This window comes from Synchiropus splendidus, chromosome 3 (genome assembly GCF_027744825.2).
Source record: "Synchiropus splendidus isolate RoL2022-P1 chromosome 3, RoL_Sspl_1.0, whole genome shotgun sequence".
NCBI lineage: Eukaryota > Metazoa > Chordata > Actinopteri > Syngnathiformes > Callionymidae > Synchiropus > Synchiropus splendidus.
Window position 1 is genome coordinate 28,108,820 of NC_071336.1, and position 15,907 is coordinate 28,124,726.

Below are 15,907 nucleotides of genomic sequence, written 5' to 3' on the forward strand. Positions count from 1 at the left end.
ACCACATGATCCATTGTTCCAGATCTGCTCTCATTTCATTTCATCAAACCACGACCATGTTCAAAGAACAAATGTGCTGAGAAAAAAAATAATAATCTTGCGATAGCTCCCTCACTATCGTTCCACAGTTGCACCGTTCCGACGGCCTCACTCGATGTGCTGGGACGGAGGCTCGCTCTTCTGTTTCTGCGGTGCTCCACTCCTACTTGGTTTGCCAGCCAGACCGAAGAGTTCCGTTTGAGCTTTGTTTGTTGTCTCACACACCATGTTTATCTGATGGCTGTGGTCAGAAACAACATCATGTGTAACTCTGACCGTTTATCAGCTGAAAAAATGGTTTGATCTTCCGTGAGTGTCCCCGGTGACGGGTTCACTTCACTGACTCATAATTGTGGCTGACCAACAGCCTTCTTCCTTCACCCTTATCCCTCTTGCCCCATTGTGGTGGCCGTGGTTACACTTATTTAAATACTGTCATCATGAGCGCAAATAGGCGACATAACTGAAGCAGGTCCACGTGCAACCCGCTTTCATCATCTTGTTGGCTTGACTGAGGAGTTCTGTGATGTTCCAAAGGCCACAGTGCAATAGTTACTGGGGGTTAAAAAAAGTGGAAATAGTTGAATCTGTAGACTTGAGCTTAAACATCAGGAAGTGGTCCCGTGAACTCTGTGCTGCATAAAGCACACAACATTTTTGTGCTGCCACCCTGAAGTTTGAAGTTAGTGAACTTGGCATCCGCTAGCAGCACCTTCATCGTGGATGTTTTGATGCTGGCATCACAGTGTATGATGTTCCCTGGGAAAGAAATGTTAAGCGTGCTTCATCCGTTATTTGGATCTTTTATAACTAATAGAAAAGACACACACTTCATTTCAATGTGATGTCTTCTACATGTTGATGCGTTGTGTTTCAAAACTGCTGACTGTCTTGTAAGGTACGAGCCGGTGGCAGTTTCCTTCTCCAGACCGTGTGCAGCTGTTGCTCACGACCTTCCAGAGAAGCTGTCCGTCTGGTCCTGAGGGCACCTCCCCAGCTCCCGCCTCCAATGCAAGCGAGTGCATTAACGTCCATAACGTCGCATTTGAAATGTGCGAAATTAATGTTTGACAGCATCATTTGCAGCATTCCACAGTTTCCATGTTTGTTCAGCAGCAGCGCGTAAGTCACTGCACTCTTTTTAGTGCATCAAAGCGCTGCAGTGAAGATCCAGATAATGGACCTACTGTTTTCTTTGTCTTTGCCTTTTCCTACAAAGATGCGGCACGAATCAACAGCTAACAGAAGCAGGAAACCACGCACCAACAGCACATTCTTTTATTCTGAGGCGTGCAGTGGAACATTTTTTTCCTGCTAACAAGTGAAATAACATTTAGCTTGCTGAACTTGAGCCATTTTGGTGATGGTTTTTTTATACGATCCAACCACCGTTACCATGAGCATCACCACAGCGGTATTTTGGTTGCATGCTCGGTTAGATTCATGCGCACACGATGAAAATTTGGGCTGCTACACACACACACACACATGTGAGCTTGTATCTCTATCCTCTCTATCCTTGTGGGGACCGCTCATCGCCATCATGCCCTAAACCTGACCATGGTAAACAAATGGCTAACCTTAACCAGGACCCTGTTATTCTGATGTTTTCATCCTCATATTGAGGCTGGGAATTGTGGGGACCGTCAAAAAATGTCCCCACAAGTAGATGTGGTTCCAAAAATCAGTCCCCACAAGGATAGCTATACAAGCCTATACACACACACACACACACGGGGTGTTGCTAAGATACCACTGTAATATCAACACTTTCAAAGCTGGCTCGAGCGAAGTGAAGAAAATGGAATATGGAATGTGAACGCGTCTTATAAAGTCATCAATAGCGTTGAGTGTGGCGTGTGCATCTCTGTGAGGAAGGAAATCAGACCCCCTCTGCAGAGAGATATACAGACCCGGGCAGTTGCAGCACATCTCAGAAAAACAGGAAATTTCACGTTTCCTGCTTATAGCTACAGCTTGCTTCACACCACTTCTGCATATTCTCATACGAACCTTTGCACACCTCGACTCTCACGCCAACACCACAAACACACAGCCACAGTTTCGCAGGGGAGAACCTGGATTTGGTTCTGGTTTTGAACCGCATGTCACTCATGAGGGCACAGACCATAAGCAAGTGATGCACTCGCTCGATGTTAAAAGGCTTGTGGCATGTCACTGTGGGTTTTATTACAATGTGACAAAACATTCTTTGCTTTCCAGAACAAGACATTTTAGAAGGCATTAGCATTATGTACGACATTTGACCAGAAAACCTAAGACTCTTTTTTTTTATATTGTGACCCAAGTGTCTTGTTCTACTCCACTTAAGACATAGTGTCTAGATTTATGTCGCAATATTCAATGTTTTCCTGTAATTTCTCAACTTAATAAAAGGAGCTAAAGACTCGTCGCTTTGGTACATTTCTCCCATCATTCTTGCAATTGGCAAAACAGAAAGTGCACCATGGATTTCCTGCAACATCTCGTCTCCTGCTCAAAATCCTTGGTCCATCTCTCCAAATCTCTGTGTCAAGGTCCGAATGTCAAGTCCTTGTGTTATTGTTTGTGGCAGTCAAACTGATTCGTCGTGTTGTCAGTATAGCAGTGACGGTGGAGAGATGTTTTGATGTAAAGGATGGATATAGTTTTGACAAAAGTTTGTACACTTGTATATTACACCTCAGTCTATGTGGGAGATAGCAAGAGACTGACGGTTGACAAACCACGTCACAGATGCAGAAAGGAAAAGAGAGTAAAAGTAGAAATATGAACAACGGACAGTCTTTTATGGGGGAACTGTACATGTAGTGCTCCAGTCTTACTACACCTCCTGAAGTTCCTGTAGACTGTAGACATCTCGAGAAATATCTTTGATGAAGCATCTTTTAGAGGGTCTCATCCAGCTTCTGCAGGGATCTGTTGTGATGTCATCATATGCAGCATCCATGTTAGCCAGATGATCATCTGTGTGTGTGTGTGTGTCACTGAGGATCATATACTTTCCATCTAGATGTTGAGAAGGTTCCTCACTTATATTAATGCTTCACAGTTTTCCTTTCAATAGAGAAAGTCACCTGGGAGCAGTTAAAACAATTTGGACAGATTTAGGGGAAAAGTCTAATGGGAATGTATCGAAATACACTTGACAAATGACATGATCAACCATTTTGCATAGACAAACGGACAGAGTGAACAAGTAGTTATCAAAATTTCAGTTCTTATCTGAGAAACGCACCAAAGCGATCGAGAAAAACTGTAAAATAGCAAGTCACAAAAGTGCTGCAGGGTTTTCACCTCAGTTTGTAGCTAAACCTCTAATTTTAGGTTAGGTTTTTAAAGAGTATTTTAACAGTTCACTTTCTTTTATCACGTTGACAATGTCATCTGCTGTCTGTGATGTCACTTAAAGAAACAGTGTCTTTGAAATAGCCAGAACATGCAAGTTTTACCGGCATGATATATTTAAAAATATTTAATACTTAAAATAAAAAGACGGTAAAGTGTCAAGCGCCTGATGATGATACTGAAAAAAAAGAGATTTTGACTCATTTTAAAGGGGAAATTGTCTCTTTCCTTAGAGGGAAAATGACTGCTAAGTGCTGCATTTATATTCAAACCACATTGAGACTTTGATCTTTTGAAATACATTTTTTTGAGAGCTCATGACACATACACAAAGGGCAGTTTAGTCAAAATGACCCAGCAGGACGTTTCAGTAGGACGTTGGTTTAAAACATTTCTTTGCGACTGGTTTTCGTACAATTTGTGGTTTGAGAGTGAGTAGAACGACCGTTGAAATACTGAGGACGATGATGCAGAGCGACACCAGAAGGATGGCGTACCACATGGCGTCGTTGTCGTCCTCCTCATTACACACGAATGACCTGTAGTTCACCACTCTGCGTGTTTCAAAAAGGTCTTGACATTCGATTTCGGACTGTCCAACCATATTAATCATTGCCCCCTCAAATGTCCTGAACCATTCTGTTTGGCAACAGTTGAAGGGATTGCCAGTCAGGAAGACGGTCTGAAGTTTTGGGGCTAAGACATGGGCTTGACTCAAGGGAATGGTGCTCAGCTGGTTTTCTCTCAGGTCCAGCAACTCCAGGTGGAGCTTCATCAGTGAAGACGGAAGCTCCACAAGAGCGTTTCCGGAAATATTTAAAGACTTTAACCTGTGAAACTCGGTGAAGTCGAAGTCTGTGATGCGAGTTCTTCCTAACCCCAAGTACTGCAAAGTCCTGCTGACAGACTTTATAGCTTGTAACCCGGAGAGTTCAGGGTTATCAGACATGTCTAAGTGCGTTAGCAACAACCCAGAAAACGCTGACGCGGGAATTTGCTCGAGGTTGCAGCCCTTCAGGTAAATCTGCCTCAAGGAAGAGGTCCTCCAATCCACACACCGAGACATGATGTCCGCGCCAGCATCTGACTGGCAGATGCTAATGCTATTGTAACTGAGATCCACTGATCTGAGACTTGAAAGGTGGTGAAACAATCCTGCAGATATCCTGTCCAGACTGTTGAAGCTCAGGTTGAGATATGTCAAATTTCCGAGGGAATTCAGAGTCGGGACGTTGGCGTCCATCCAGATGAGCCGATTGTTGCTCACATCCAGCTCATACAGTCGCTCAGAGAAGCGCTCCGAAGTCAGATTCAGCGTTTCAAGGCAGTTGCCGTACATTCGTAGTCGCAACAGCCTGGGCATTTTTTGGATGAATGCCTGCGGGAAATATTGCACCTGATTTCCTGAAAGGTCCAAGATCTCAACCGACGACACGTCACCATGGAGACCCTCATCCCATAATGCGGCAGTGATGTTGGTCATGCCTCTGTCCAGGTTGTAAAACTCGATTGTCCTGGTGGTGTTTGGGAAAGTGACGTTGTCTGACAGGTGCTCGTAGAAATTGACGCTGTTGTGGGACAAGTGAAGGTTCCGCAGGCGGCTCGCGTTCGGAAGGAAGGGGAAGAAGAACAGCTTGTTGTGAGAAAGGTCCAGCGTCTCCAGCTGGAAGGTGTCGTTGAGGTCTTGTCTGGAAATGAACCACTCGATGGCGTTGTGACTGGCGTTGAGGACCACCAGCTCCGTCATGTGGAAGTCGGTCAGACAGGGCAGACGATTGAAGGCCAGATTGAGTCGCTGGAGTTTGGGATTGCTATCGAACGCCGTGTCAATCTCAAACAGGATGTTCCACTGCAGGTCCAGTTCTTTGAGCTGGTGGAGGTCCATGAAGGAGGTCTCGTCCAGCCTGCTCAAGAGGTTCCCTGAAAGATTGAGGTACTCCACAGATGAGAGGCTTTGTAGTAGGTCGGCCGCCTTTTCATCGTCCAGCTCGTTCTCAGAAAGGTCCAAAAACCTGAGCTTGGGAAGAGTCTTGAACGCAGCGCTGGTGGCACGGTAGCCCGTCTTCAGATTGTTTCTGGCTAGGTTGAGTGTTTCGACCGAACCTGAGTGTTGGAACGTGCCTGGCTCTATTTTGTTGAGACCGTTAGAGACTAAACTGATGGTAGTGACTGAGGGGTAGTAGAGCAGAGAGGTTTCCTGTAGTGTAAGGATTTGGTTGTGGTTCAGATGAAGCTCTTCAGTGCTGCCTGGAAGGTCCGCCGGCACCGAGGACAGCTGGGCGTTGTTGCACAAAGCCGTCCTTTGTATCTGGAGAGAAGGAAAGAACACATGTCTGGTATTACTGATCCTCTTCATCTGGTTTTTCTACGGCACCAACAGCTCACCAAGTGACAGGGACTCTGCAGTGGGAGACTCAGGACTGGCGTCACCGTCGTCCACTGAGATAATAGGCACAACAGGAAGGGGGTAAGGATGTGGACCAGCATTTTAACATCCTTGCTGTTCAGAAGACAAAAGAGATGCAGCTTTGAGACGTCATTATTTCAGGGGGGAGGCACTGCTGAGTCAATTTCCTGGATTTCCTACATTAATCCAACTCATCCTGAAGCAGAGGTTTAGGACTTTTATTCATAATAATAATAATACATTTTATGTCAAGGCTTCTGTTTGCCTGAAGACTAAAGATCTCTGGTTCAGGATGGTAGTTCAAAACCCCACCAAATATGAATGATAGGAATAAAATGGAATCAGATTGCGGGGCATCTTCTAACAGACTGCAAGAAAGTCATTTAACAGACGGGTGCATGAATATACCACTGTCATTTGTCGGTCAAGTAAGGGATGATAAAAGAAATGTGCACTTCTACACCAAACAAGGGGATTCGTGTGCTATATATAGCTCCAACGGAAAGAAGAAGTTGCCCAAGAATTAAACAGAAAACCGGTGTTCTGTGTCATGTTCCTTGTTAAACACTGTTTCAGAGCATGGTTTGAATTCTGACCTCTTGTGTAGTGATACAAGGCAGCTGCTCCAAGTCTCTCACAGAGGATACGTTCTCTTTTAACTCATATAATCTGTGTTGTTTTCATATCGAAAACAAACCACAGAAATGTCGACGAGTCCAAAAGATTCTACGGCATTTTCCTCCAGTAAGGCTTCTTCAAATTCTCGACTCTATTTAAGGGAGAAAGAATTTGTATCCCCTATGTTTTTTTTTCTAGTACAACAAACGGAAAAAAAGGAATATAATATATAATATGAATATGTTTTTATTTCCTTTTCAATGAACAATGAAAGCATCAAACCCACAATGTAAACGTCCCTTGTTAAATACCAAAATGTTGCCTCAGTAGTGTCTTGTTTTAATGCTGCGTCTGACGCCGTGGGTGCACACGTTACCAATTGGAATCTGGTTGACATTTTCCTGGACGGAGAAAAATAGTCAACCCGCTGGGTGGCTCTAATGTCTGCCGCCGCAGGTCTACTGTGCAGGCGGGGCTGCAGCATCACAACAAGCAGTGGGATTTTCTGGAAAAATGCCTGCATTGTTTTGTCATTTTGTAAAAAGTCATAAAATTTTTCATCAGGTAAAAATATAAATAGCATCTTAATAAAAGAAAATAAATAAATAATTATAATAAATAATGTATTTATTGTGCTGGGTGGGTAAAGTAGGTAGTAGTAGATGCCTGTGAGTGATTGTTCCAGTTCAATTCTGCCTTCAAAAACAAACTGATTCTCAATTATTTGAACATCAGATTCTCATCTCTGTAGCTTTAAAGCTATTCTCAGTCTTTTTGGCCTTTTTACCTGCTGATGTCTCATCCCTTGTTGAATCTATATGTTGTTATCACTCCCCACTTCCCTCTCGTTCGCGCTTTATTTGCCTCCTCTGTCAGTTGCCCTCGTTTCATATTAGGTATTGAAAATGTCTCAAGGCACCTACGTTGAATGAGGAAGTCACTTCACAGGTTCAGGCTCCAGAAAAGATGGAATTCGACTCACAACACACTTGACGTTCTCATCAGGTGCTATTGACAAACTGTGAATAGTTTAGACACAGAAGCACAGAACCTTAGATGGTTTAATGTCATACGTTCGGCCTCATTTGACAGTGTGTGGGGCTCACACTGTGAGCACATGTGACTCCAACACCACATCAAGAGGTTTCCGTAATACATTTATCATTACATGATCAGAAACATCTTAGGTTACAGAGCCGACCCTTTGTTTTGAGTTCTCTGATGAGCGTGTCATGTGTGGTGAATGTAGACCTCGTGCTCAGTTCTGCTCGAGGGCATCTCTTCAGCAGATGGTCATGGGACTTATCTGTCCTGCTGTTGACTTTCATCGTGGCGTCAAGAGCCCTTGTTTTGTTTTCATGCCCCCGGCTGGAGATGCAAGTGCTGTTCGCACCTCTCAGCTGCCCCTTTATGACCTGACCTACCCACAGCATCTACCGAAATACACACGTGTCTGTTCTCCTCCGATCACTTCACTGAAAGCAGGCGCTTTTCATTTTCATCCATGGCCAAATATGAAAAATGATATCACTTTTTTTTGCTTTCAATTGACAAAGTAATCTAACTTGACGCGTGTCATGTGTGGCAAAACTGATTTTAAGAATCATACTGCTCCGTGTTCTATGTGTCTATGAAACGCTTGCATAATCCAGCTAGTTACAAATGGACTCTTTTAGGCTTGAACTCAAGACCTGTGAGCCGAATCCACGTGGCCTCCAAGATCTTCAAATCCCTGTGATGTTTTATAAATATGATTGTCAGCAATTCATCTGGAGACCTCAGGGATGTTTTATTCCCAAATTCCCCTCCAAAATTAAAAAGACCGACTTGGTTCTTAGTTTCAAATATTATTTCCTGTAATTGATTTGAAAAAAAATTGAAAAAATAATCTTTGTGAAGGTGTACCCGAGATGAAAAAGCAATGAAGACATTTATAATGAAATAATTATTTGTAAAATATAAATGACATTTACAACAGTCACATTAAATTTGAACATTCATTTAAGACGGTCAAACAATATACTACTACTATATTTTATTATTAGAGGCTAATTTTGGCAGAAAACCTACCACAAAAAAGTCCTCCTCCTCCACCACCAGCTCTGGCTGATGACACAAGAGATGCCCCGGGTTTTCTCCGTGATGCATCAACTCCCACCTGCTACCAACCAACTCCCTCTCATCTGCATCAGTTTCCACTAATTCCTAATCGCCACCATCTAAAACAGCACTATCGTCACTCACTGTACCTTTTTCTTGAACTATAAAATGGTATTGAATTTCATCTCAAGCCAACCATTCATGTCGGCCATGTGAAGGAGACTGTGTGGGCCGGATTGGACCCCCCAGGACCGTGAACTGGACACTTGCAGTCAAGCGCAAGTTTACAAAAATGCATTTCTGTAGGGACACATTCTGTCAGTCACAGCAAAAATAATGTCAAAACCATTTTTTTTACCATCTAGTTTAACACCTTATTTTGTTTTATTTGCTGATTCATTTTTACGTTCTTTTAATATGTGTTCTGATAGATTACATGCGAAGTGAGCTCATGGGTGACACTTTATTTGAAAGGCTATATATCGTGCATATTACTCAGCATATACAAGTACTGAAGAAAGACCCTCGGGTGCAAATGAAAGCAAAAATAAGTCAGTAGATGTCAGATTTGGCTTCTGCATCTAGAGATGAGCTCCGATCCCTGAGCAATGATTTATTTAACATGCGAATTCAAGAAGGAAAGCCGTTATTTACATTCATATATTTAAAAGCGTGCGCAGTGCATTGCTAATTTAGCTCGTGCTGAACGTGACAAATAAATAGTTTCATGCAAAAGTCCACTCCAAACAATACGTTAGTCGTGTGCGACACATGCACTGACGGTCAATGACACGCAGATCGTTCGATCCGGGAGAGAGTGAGGAGCGCGCACTTACGCCGCTGGTTCAGGCTGAATCTGCCAGGCGCCGCACTGACGGTTGATCTCTGACCCACTGCTGGGTGGCACGCTCCGACCGAGCGCCTTCTCATGTGTGAACTTCAGCTGCCTTCCTCCGCTCTGAACCACTGATGCCTCACGGAAGCTGGCGACGGAAACCGAGTCACATGGTCAAGCTACAATCAGAAGCGGCTCTCGCGCGTGGAGCCGAGGGGGGCACGAGCGCGAGGCGGAGAGATCGGACCCGCGCGAGTGGCGATACATGCTTTGCGAGCGTGATGTAAGTAGCGCAGGAACACACGCACACCACAGAAACCCACTAGAACACACCCTTCACACTCCGGGCGAGATGTGTGCGCGAACCTCCTGAGAGGAAACCACTCGAAACGCACACACCCTTCCTGCGAGACGCTGCGCCTTTTACTGCGGCAGCGCTGCGAAAAGTGTGTCGGATCACCAAATACATGTAGACAATCGTCCCCAAAAAAAGAAAGAAAGCAACTGTAAACACTACATTCCACTTTGAATGAAAGTTTTTGTGACTAAATGTTGCCAGATCTGCAGAGCCCTGTGAGAAAACTGTTACCTGCCACTGTTTGACTGTGGTTTATCACACTCGAGTTTAATCTCTCTCGCAGGAGTCCGAGATAAGATCGCTAGGTATGAAACTTCACCTTAAAATAAAATGAAGTGTGAACTTTCTGAGAAATTCACTTTCAAAAATTAACAATAGATTTTCACTCGGGGACTTTTATTCCTAACTTAATGTGCTCTAAAAGCGACAAATATAAAAATGTAAAAACGTAAAATATGAAACGCAAAATACACTTTTTTTTAAACAATAATAATAAAGAAGGCTATGCACATAGTGCACATAAAGATGGGCATGTAACCTGGCTATGAACAATGTACAAAAAAATAAATACAGACTAAAAACGGATTGAGATGAAAAAACGTGCCAAAATATCTTTCACGGTAAATTTTACAGGCACGAATTGTACACTTTTATTGCCACAGGAAGAAAGGAGGTCCTGTGGTCCTCACTCTTTGAGATGGCTAGTCTCAGTCTGTGCTCTTCTGTGGTGGACCAGGAGCGAGTGATGTTGTCCAGGAAGCTCTGTAGTTTCAGAAGCATCCTTCTCTCCACAACTGTCTCCAAAGAGTCCAGTTTCACCCCCAGAGTCTGTTAGTGAAGAGAACATCTTACACATAAACAGTGACAGCTGTGAGTATGACGTCACATGGCATAGCCTGGGATCACATCTAGGCTGTTTGGATCTGGGGTCTCAGACCGGCCTGGAGCTGTTTGTTCTCAGCTGCACCTGAGGAGTTAAAGTGAGTGTGCTTGTTTGGTTGGAAGAAAAACCTGCGCCCACTGCAGCCGCTATGTGGATCTGTTTGAGACCCCTGGTTTAGATGATAAATAATGATGTGAGTTTCAACTTTGTTTGTCGTGTAATTCATGATTTATTTGCTGGTGAAAACACGTGGTTATTTGCAGAATCCGACTGCTCCCGTGCTGAGGCAGATGCTAAAGGTACTAAACTATCACAGGTTGAAAATGGTAAACATTATCTGACATTGTTAAACCCACACTTGACCCTGCTGCCTCTCACTCGACCGACTATTGTGTGAGAGCCTGCGAGCCGCTTCTACGTATCACAAAAAAACCTAAAGTCACTTTTACATCTGAAAATAACTTTGATCTCTCCTTTGACTCCATGTTTTTTGCTAACTTAGGTCCCATGAGGTGGAAGTAGATGGATGTGACTTAGGATCCCCATTAGCGTGTCGCTGACTTACGAGTTGAAATGCAACAACTAACGTCAACATGACTTGTGAGTCTAGTATGTTTTTATTAACAAACTTACACTGGTTTAAGATGCTCTTAACCTTTCTGTGAATGATATTTTAAAACCGCCTGGGCACGGCTCGCCGTCCATTTTTGTAGTCCTTGTTGCTCATTCAATGCAAAAGGAGCGTTTTAAATGACATCACACTAACTTTGACATAACAAACAATTCAAATGTCATTCAAATATTTTGATGTGAAGCTACTCTATTATTATGTGAAACCTGAGTACTGAAGAAGAAGAAAATGGTGGAATAGGGCTGCATTAAATAGACCCCACCTGACAAAGTGAAAAAATCCCTCCACAGCAGTGGAACACTCTCACTGTAAGGTAACGCAAAGCAGTGCAGTCCAGCCAGTTTAAAAGTTTAAGGGGTTGACCTCTTATATGCATAGGGCCACATAGCTTTGGAATTTTCGTTTCCAAAAAACCCTTCATTTTAGAACACTTAAATTGTACTATCTTAGACAAATATTTAAACTAGTCGGATGAGCCAAAACACATGTCAAACGTGCTAAAATAATGAATAACACGTCGGTATAGCAGCAGGCTTGATCTGCTGCTGCTGTTGTAGAACCCAAAATATGATGATGGGAGTCACAAGTGGACTAAGCTTTTTTATTTCGAAGCCCAGATTGTGCAAGAATGGGGAATTAGGAATCAGGAAGTGATGGCGATGTCCCCAGTCCTTGGAGAGTAATCTGTCAGTGATTCCTTCCTGTTTTCACACACACAGCTCTTGGTCTCACTTCTGGATGGGACGAGATACGTGTTTGTGAAGTTTGACGCTAAGATCAAGATTGTTTTGGATTTATCAGACGACACAAGGGAATGAAAACGTTCCGGTTGTTCCCAAAATAGGATCCCTGGGGCTCTTCCCAGAATCCCAGTGGGTCGGCTTTAAAACAAGAGCCGTGGCCTCTCCAGATGGGCCAAGAAGGACTTGTACTTCTTGTTGATATACTTGTCAGTCAGTGTCTTCTTGAATCCAGAATCAGTCTTGCTTGCTGGTTCATTTACAGCTAGCATCTCCAGCAGAAGTGAGGTGGTTTTCTTGAGTGTTTTAAAGAGAAACTGAGGGACAAACAAGCTGAGAACTGAATGTTAAAAGTAGCAAATAATAGAATCATTCAGAAACTAGTCCTGTGAATGTCACGCTTTATTTTAGAGTCTCCTTGTCTCTGGCACACAGATGCGTTGAAAGCCCCTCAGGTTATTAGTGAGGGTAGTCCTCCTCTCCATCATCTCCTCCACACAGTCCACTTTCCTTCCAATATCAGAGCCAGAGCTCAACTTGTTGGCCTCTGCAGCCTTCACGTACCCTCCCAGAATCCAACTCTGGAGAGGAGTGTGCTGGCTTCCTTGGTAACAGTCTGGATTTCCATCTCCGGCCCATGGATGGTGATGGAGGCTGGAGGTCCCTCAGAGCTCCGCCATGTTGCAACTTTTACCTGGTGCTGCCCAGCCTCATTCTAAAGTCAATTGCTCACCCGCCATGACCAGTGGTCAATTGTAAACCGTCGTTCCTCTTTCAAAAACAATGAGCGTGCGGATGACTTCAGCAGTATTTCAAATTCACACCAGCTCTACCCTGACCACAATTCTGTTTCAGAAGAATTCACACATCACAAAGTGTTTCATCATGTGTTACTTCATCGCGTCCGTAACGTGTCAGATCTGGACACTGGGCCTTGTGAATTATTATTGTATCAAAAATGAATTTGGGGACTCTCAGAAGCTGTAGTTAAACAGACGCCCTGGAGATCCCATTGTCAATCATCTGACCGGTTCAGTTCCAAATAGTATAGCAAATGACTTAAGGACAGTGCGGCCCTAGAAGTATGAGCGGTGTTGGTGTATTAGTCTCTGGTGCACGAATACTACCCTCTGGTGGACAATCTGTGACGGTCGTCTTGTAGAGAAACAACAAAAATATAGTCACACAAAAAGATGCGCCCTGTACATATTTTTTTTCTATAATACAACACACAATATGGAATGCTAACAGTGGAAAGTACAGCAATAATAAACGCAACCGAATAAAGAAAATATGAGAAAAATAAACAGACATAAATGTGGATAAATTGTTTTCCATTTAAACCCTGGCATTATTATTATTATTTTAAATGAAAGCATCGAGAGCATAAGTTGATATTGGGTGGCACAATGGGGCAGTGAAATAACACTGAGGCTGAAGCGTGAACACTGGCACCATATTATTTTTATTCAGATTATCACCAGACACTAGTTGTAGTACCATTGACAGAATCCAGAATAAATAGTGTTGCATGATAAAAATGACAGAATGACATGACGTGGGCACCTACTCATAAACGGGCCTGTAAAAGTGTCAGCGCACATGCATGTGTGTTTATACTTGATCAAGTTAAACATGGCATCTCTAGTCGGTGCAAATTAAATCCACCAAGTTAAAATAGCTAGATTTCATAGGTGTTGTCTCTCTAAAATTATTTATAATATTCCACATTTGCCACATGTCGCTTTGGCCTCCTCACAACTATTTTTTCAGCACGTTTGACCTGTAATTAAAATAAGTTATAAAAAAACATTTCAAAGTTAAATTGACATTTCTCTGCGGAGAGTGGAGTATGCTTATGGCAGTTCATATCTCTTGTCTCTTTAGCTTATCCAGTCCAAACATCCTCCCCTCTGGAGTGACGCTGAGATCCTCCTCCTTGTCTAGTGTGAGAAGAAGCAGCCCCTTAAATTGGCTTTGTGTAGTTCGACGGAGGTGGATCAAAGGTCGTGAGAGGTGGTCCTCTCTTCTAGCCATCCAGAGGTTTCCCCAGATACACCATGGTGACCTCAGTGTTTCCATACACTGCAGAGACGGCAGGGTAAAGACAGGCTTTGGGAAGTCCTCGGAACGCTACACCCAGGAACTCAAATCCCCTCTCAAAGGCTAAAGTCTTGTCATCCATGTCGAGAATCACACGTATCCTCTCGCCGATCTGCAGACCAAAAATAGACAGGTCAAACTTATAGAAGTGATGGGGAGAGGAGAGAAGCTACGGTGGACTGAGAGGTGGTGGAGAGAGAAGAAGCTGGAGGAGATAAATGCTTTTTCCACAGCATCATTGTAGCCAAGAGAAGTGAAGAGAACACTCATTGTCATACCTGATATTTCGGTGCATTGTTACACTGCGGGAAGTTCCCATTCACTTCTCCATTATGGAGCAAGTTGTTGTCGACGAGGTTCCATCCCCAGCTTTGGTCATCGCTGCCCAGCAGGGCCACGTAGCCCTGACACTGCATGGACGCCCTCTTGGTGGCGATGCCGATGACAGCGACGGTGCCCAGAGGCCCCTCCCACCAGATCTCCCACGCGTGACGGCCCTCGGAGAAGCCGATCTTCCCCCGCGCTCCGTCCGTGCTCTGGGCGATGGGGTTCCGGTGCAGGGTGAAGCCGTTCTTCTTGACGTAAACATTTCGGGAGCAGTCGTGGGAGCTCAGAGCGTGCTGGTATGCTTTGAGCTGGAGGGGGAAAACAGGAAAGGAACTGTGATGTACTTCATCAAATAAAAATACAAGGGGCATTGTTTGTTTACATGTAGTGAAGGGAACATGATATCAGCTAAATGTTCTTCCTCCCCAACTCTGTCACGCCCAATGAAAACCTGAGCATTTTAATCTGAGCTTCCTGACTCACTCCGGTCACTACTCTACCTACTCACCTGTTCACCCTGTCTGCACTCTCTTCTTCGCCATCTTTGCTCAATACTCTTAAAAAAAGTGAGCCATTACGCCGAAAGTCATACACAAATCTGCAGATTTGAAGAGCTGCTCTGACGGATAGCATTAACTACAATGTTTTGATGAGGAACCCATGTCATGTCATGTCATGCACAGCGGCCGTGTAACACTTGATGGATTCCCCAGGTGATACCTACTTTTCCCTTGTATGTGGGGAGGTTACACAGGATGTCTGACCGCAGAGCTTCATCGCTGAGGGACCGCGAGCACAGGCTGCGCCACACCTCGCTGTTTTCATCCGACAGTATATTGTTCCAGTGCCAGCACACGAGCGAGCACCGCATCAAATCGAAGAGGTCCAAGTAGGAGAATATATGCTCCAGCACCCGCACCGGTAGCCGCCCGGCGACGCCCGCGCCTCCTCCGGCAGCGGGGCTGTAGGAGGAGCCGGCGGAGCTGCAACCGGCCGCCGCTGCGCCCAAACACAGGGAGCCTCCCGCGGCCGCTCCAGACATGATTCCACGGCCTTTGCGCAAAACGCCCACCGACTTCGCCGCCTCGAGGTCGTCAACGCGATTAAAACGCGAGCATTTGGAATAACGAGTCGCACACGCGCCTCTCTGTCAGCACAACCGCAGGCCCACACTGAGGCTCAATGGCTGAACGCGAGCGAGACGCCCAGGTCCTGGAAGAGCAAACACGTTCACGCTACTTCGACGCATGATTTACAATGCCGTTCTTACGTCTCTGTCCGTGGTTATGAACATAAATTAATTTACTAACGTCACTGTGTTTGTGATTTAAGCAATGCAAACATCTAATTAAAAATAAAACGAAACATTATTTTTACCTGCTAGGACCAATACGTGCTCATGTTGTGTAAGGTGACGCTGTCGAGTTTACATCTATTTATTTACGTTATGACGTTACGTGTCAATTTGAATTATGTATTTCACGAATGATTTTGGCTACATAATTTCATATGCGATTA

At 44.3% G+C, this 15,907-nt stretch overlaps 2 protein-coding genes across 3 annotated transcripts; both read right to left on the minus strand.

Moving 5' to 3' along the window:
* Nucleotides 1-1,408: 1,408 nt before the first annotated feature.
* On the minus strand, nt 1,409-9,584 carry nrros (negative regulator of reactive oxygen species). Of its 2 annotated transcripts, XM_053859951.1 has the most exons (4): nt 9,349-9,584; nt 7,336-7,431; nt 5,773-5,887; nt 1,409-5,695 (listed from the first exon to the last, which is right to left on the minus strand). In XM_053859951.1, the coding sequence occupies exons 3-4, from the start codon at nt 5,872-5,874 to the stop codon at nt 3,755-3,757; spliced, it is 2,043 nt and encodes a 680-aa protein (XP_053715926.1). In that variant the 5' UTR covers nt 5,875-5,887; nt 7,336-7,431; nt 9,349-9,584; the 3' UTR covers nt 1,409-3,754. The 2 variants fall into 2 exon arrangements, with proteins under 2 accessions (XP_053715926.1, XP_053715925.1); XM_053859950.1 differs by lacking the exon at nt 7,336-7,431.
* A 2,706-nt stretch (nt 9,585-12,290) lies between these two features.
* fbxo45 (F-box protein 45) lies at nt 12,291-15,622 on the minus strand. Its single transcript, XM_053859952.1, has 3 exons — nt 15,114-15,622; nt 14,341-14,697; nt 12,291-14,174 (listed from the first exon to the last, which is right to left on the minus strand). The coding sequence occupies exons 1-3, from the start codon at nt 15,429-15,431 to the stop codon at nt 13,989-13,991; spliced, it is 861 nt and encodes a 286-aa protein (XP_053715927.1). The 5' UTR covers nt 15,432-15,622; the 3' UTR covers nt 12,291-13,988.
* Between the last annotated feature and the right edge of the window lie 285 nt (nt 15,623-15,907).

What these genes read in the sequence shown, in the direction of transcription:
- nrros (XM_053859950.1), bottom strand. Translation starts at nt 5,874, where the DNA reads ATGCTGGTCCACATCCTTACCCCCTTCCTGTTGTGCCTATTATCTCAG. An exon ending in TGCAGAGTCCCTGTCACTTG is followed by an intron (nt 5,696 to 5,772) that starts GTGAGCTGTTGG and finishes CCTTCTCTCCAG; the next exon opens with ATACAAAGGACGGCTTTGTG.
- fbxo45 (XM_053859952.1), bottom strand. Translation starts at nt 15,431, where the DNA reads ATGTCTGGAGCGGCCGCGGGAGGCTCCCTGTGTTTGGGCGCAGCGGCG. An exon ending in TCCCCACATACAAGGGAAAA is followed by an intron (nt 14,698 to 15,113) that starts GTAGGTATCACC and finishes TTCCCCCTCCAG; the next exon opens with CTCAAAGCATACCAGCACGC. An exon ending in ACAATGCACCGAAATATCAG is followed by an intron (nt 14,175 to 14,340) that starts GTATGACAATGA and finishes TTTGGTCTGCAG; the next exon opens with ATCGGCGAGAGGATACGTGT.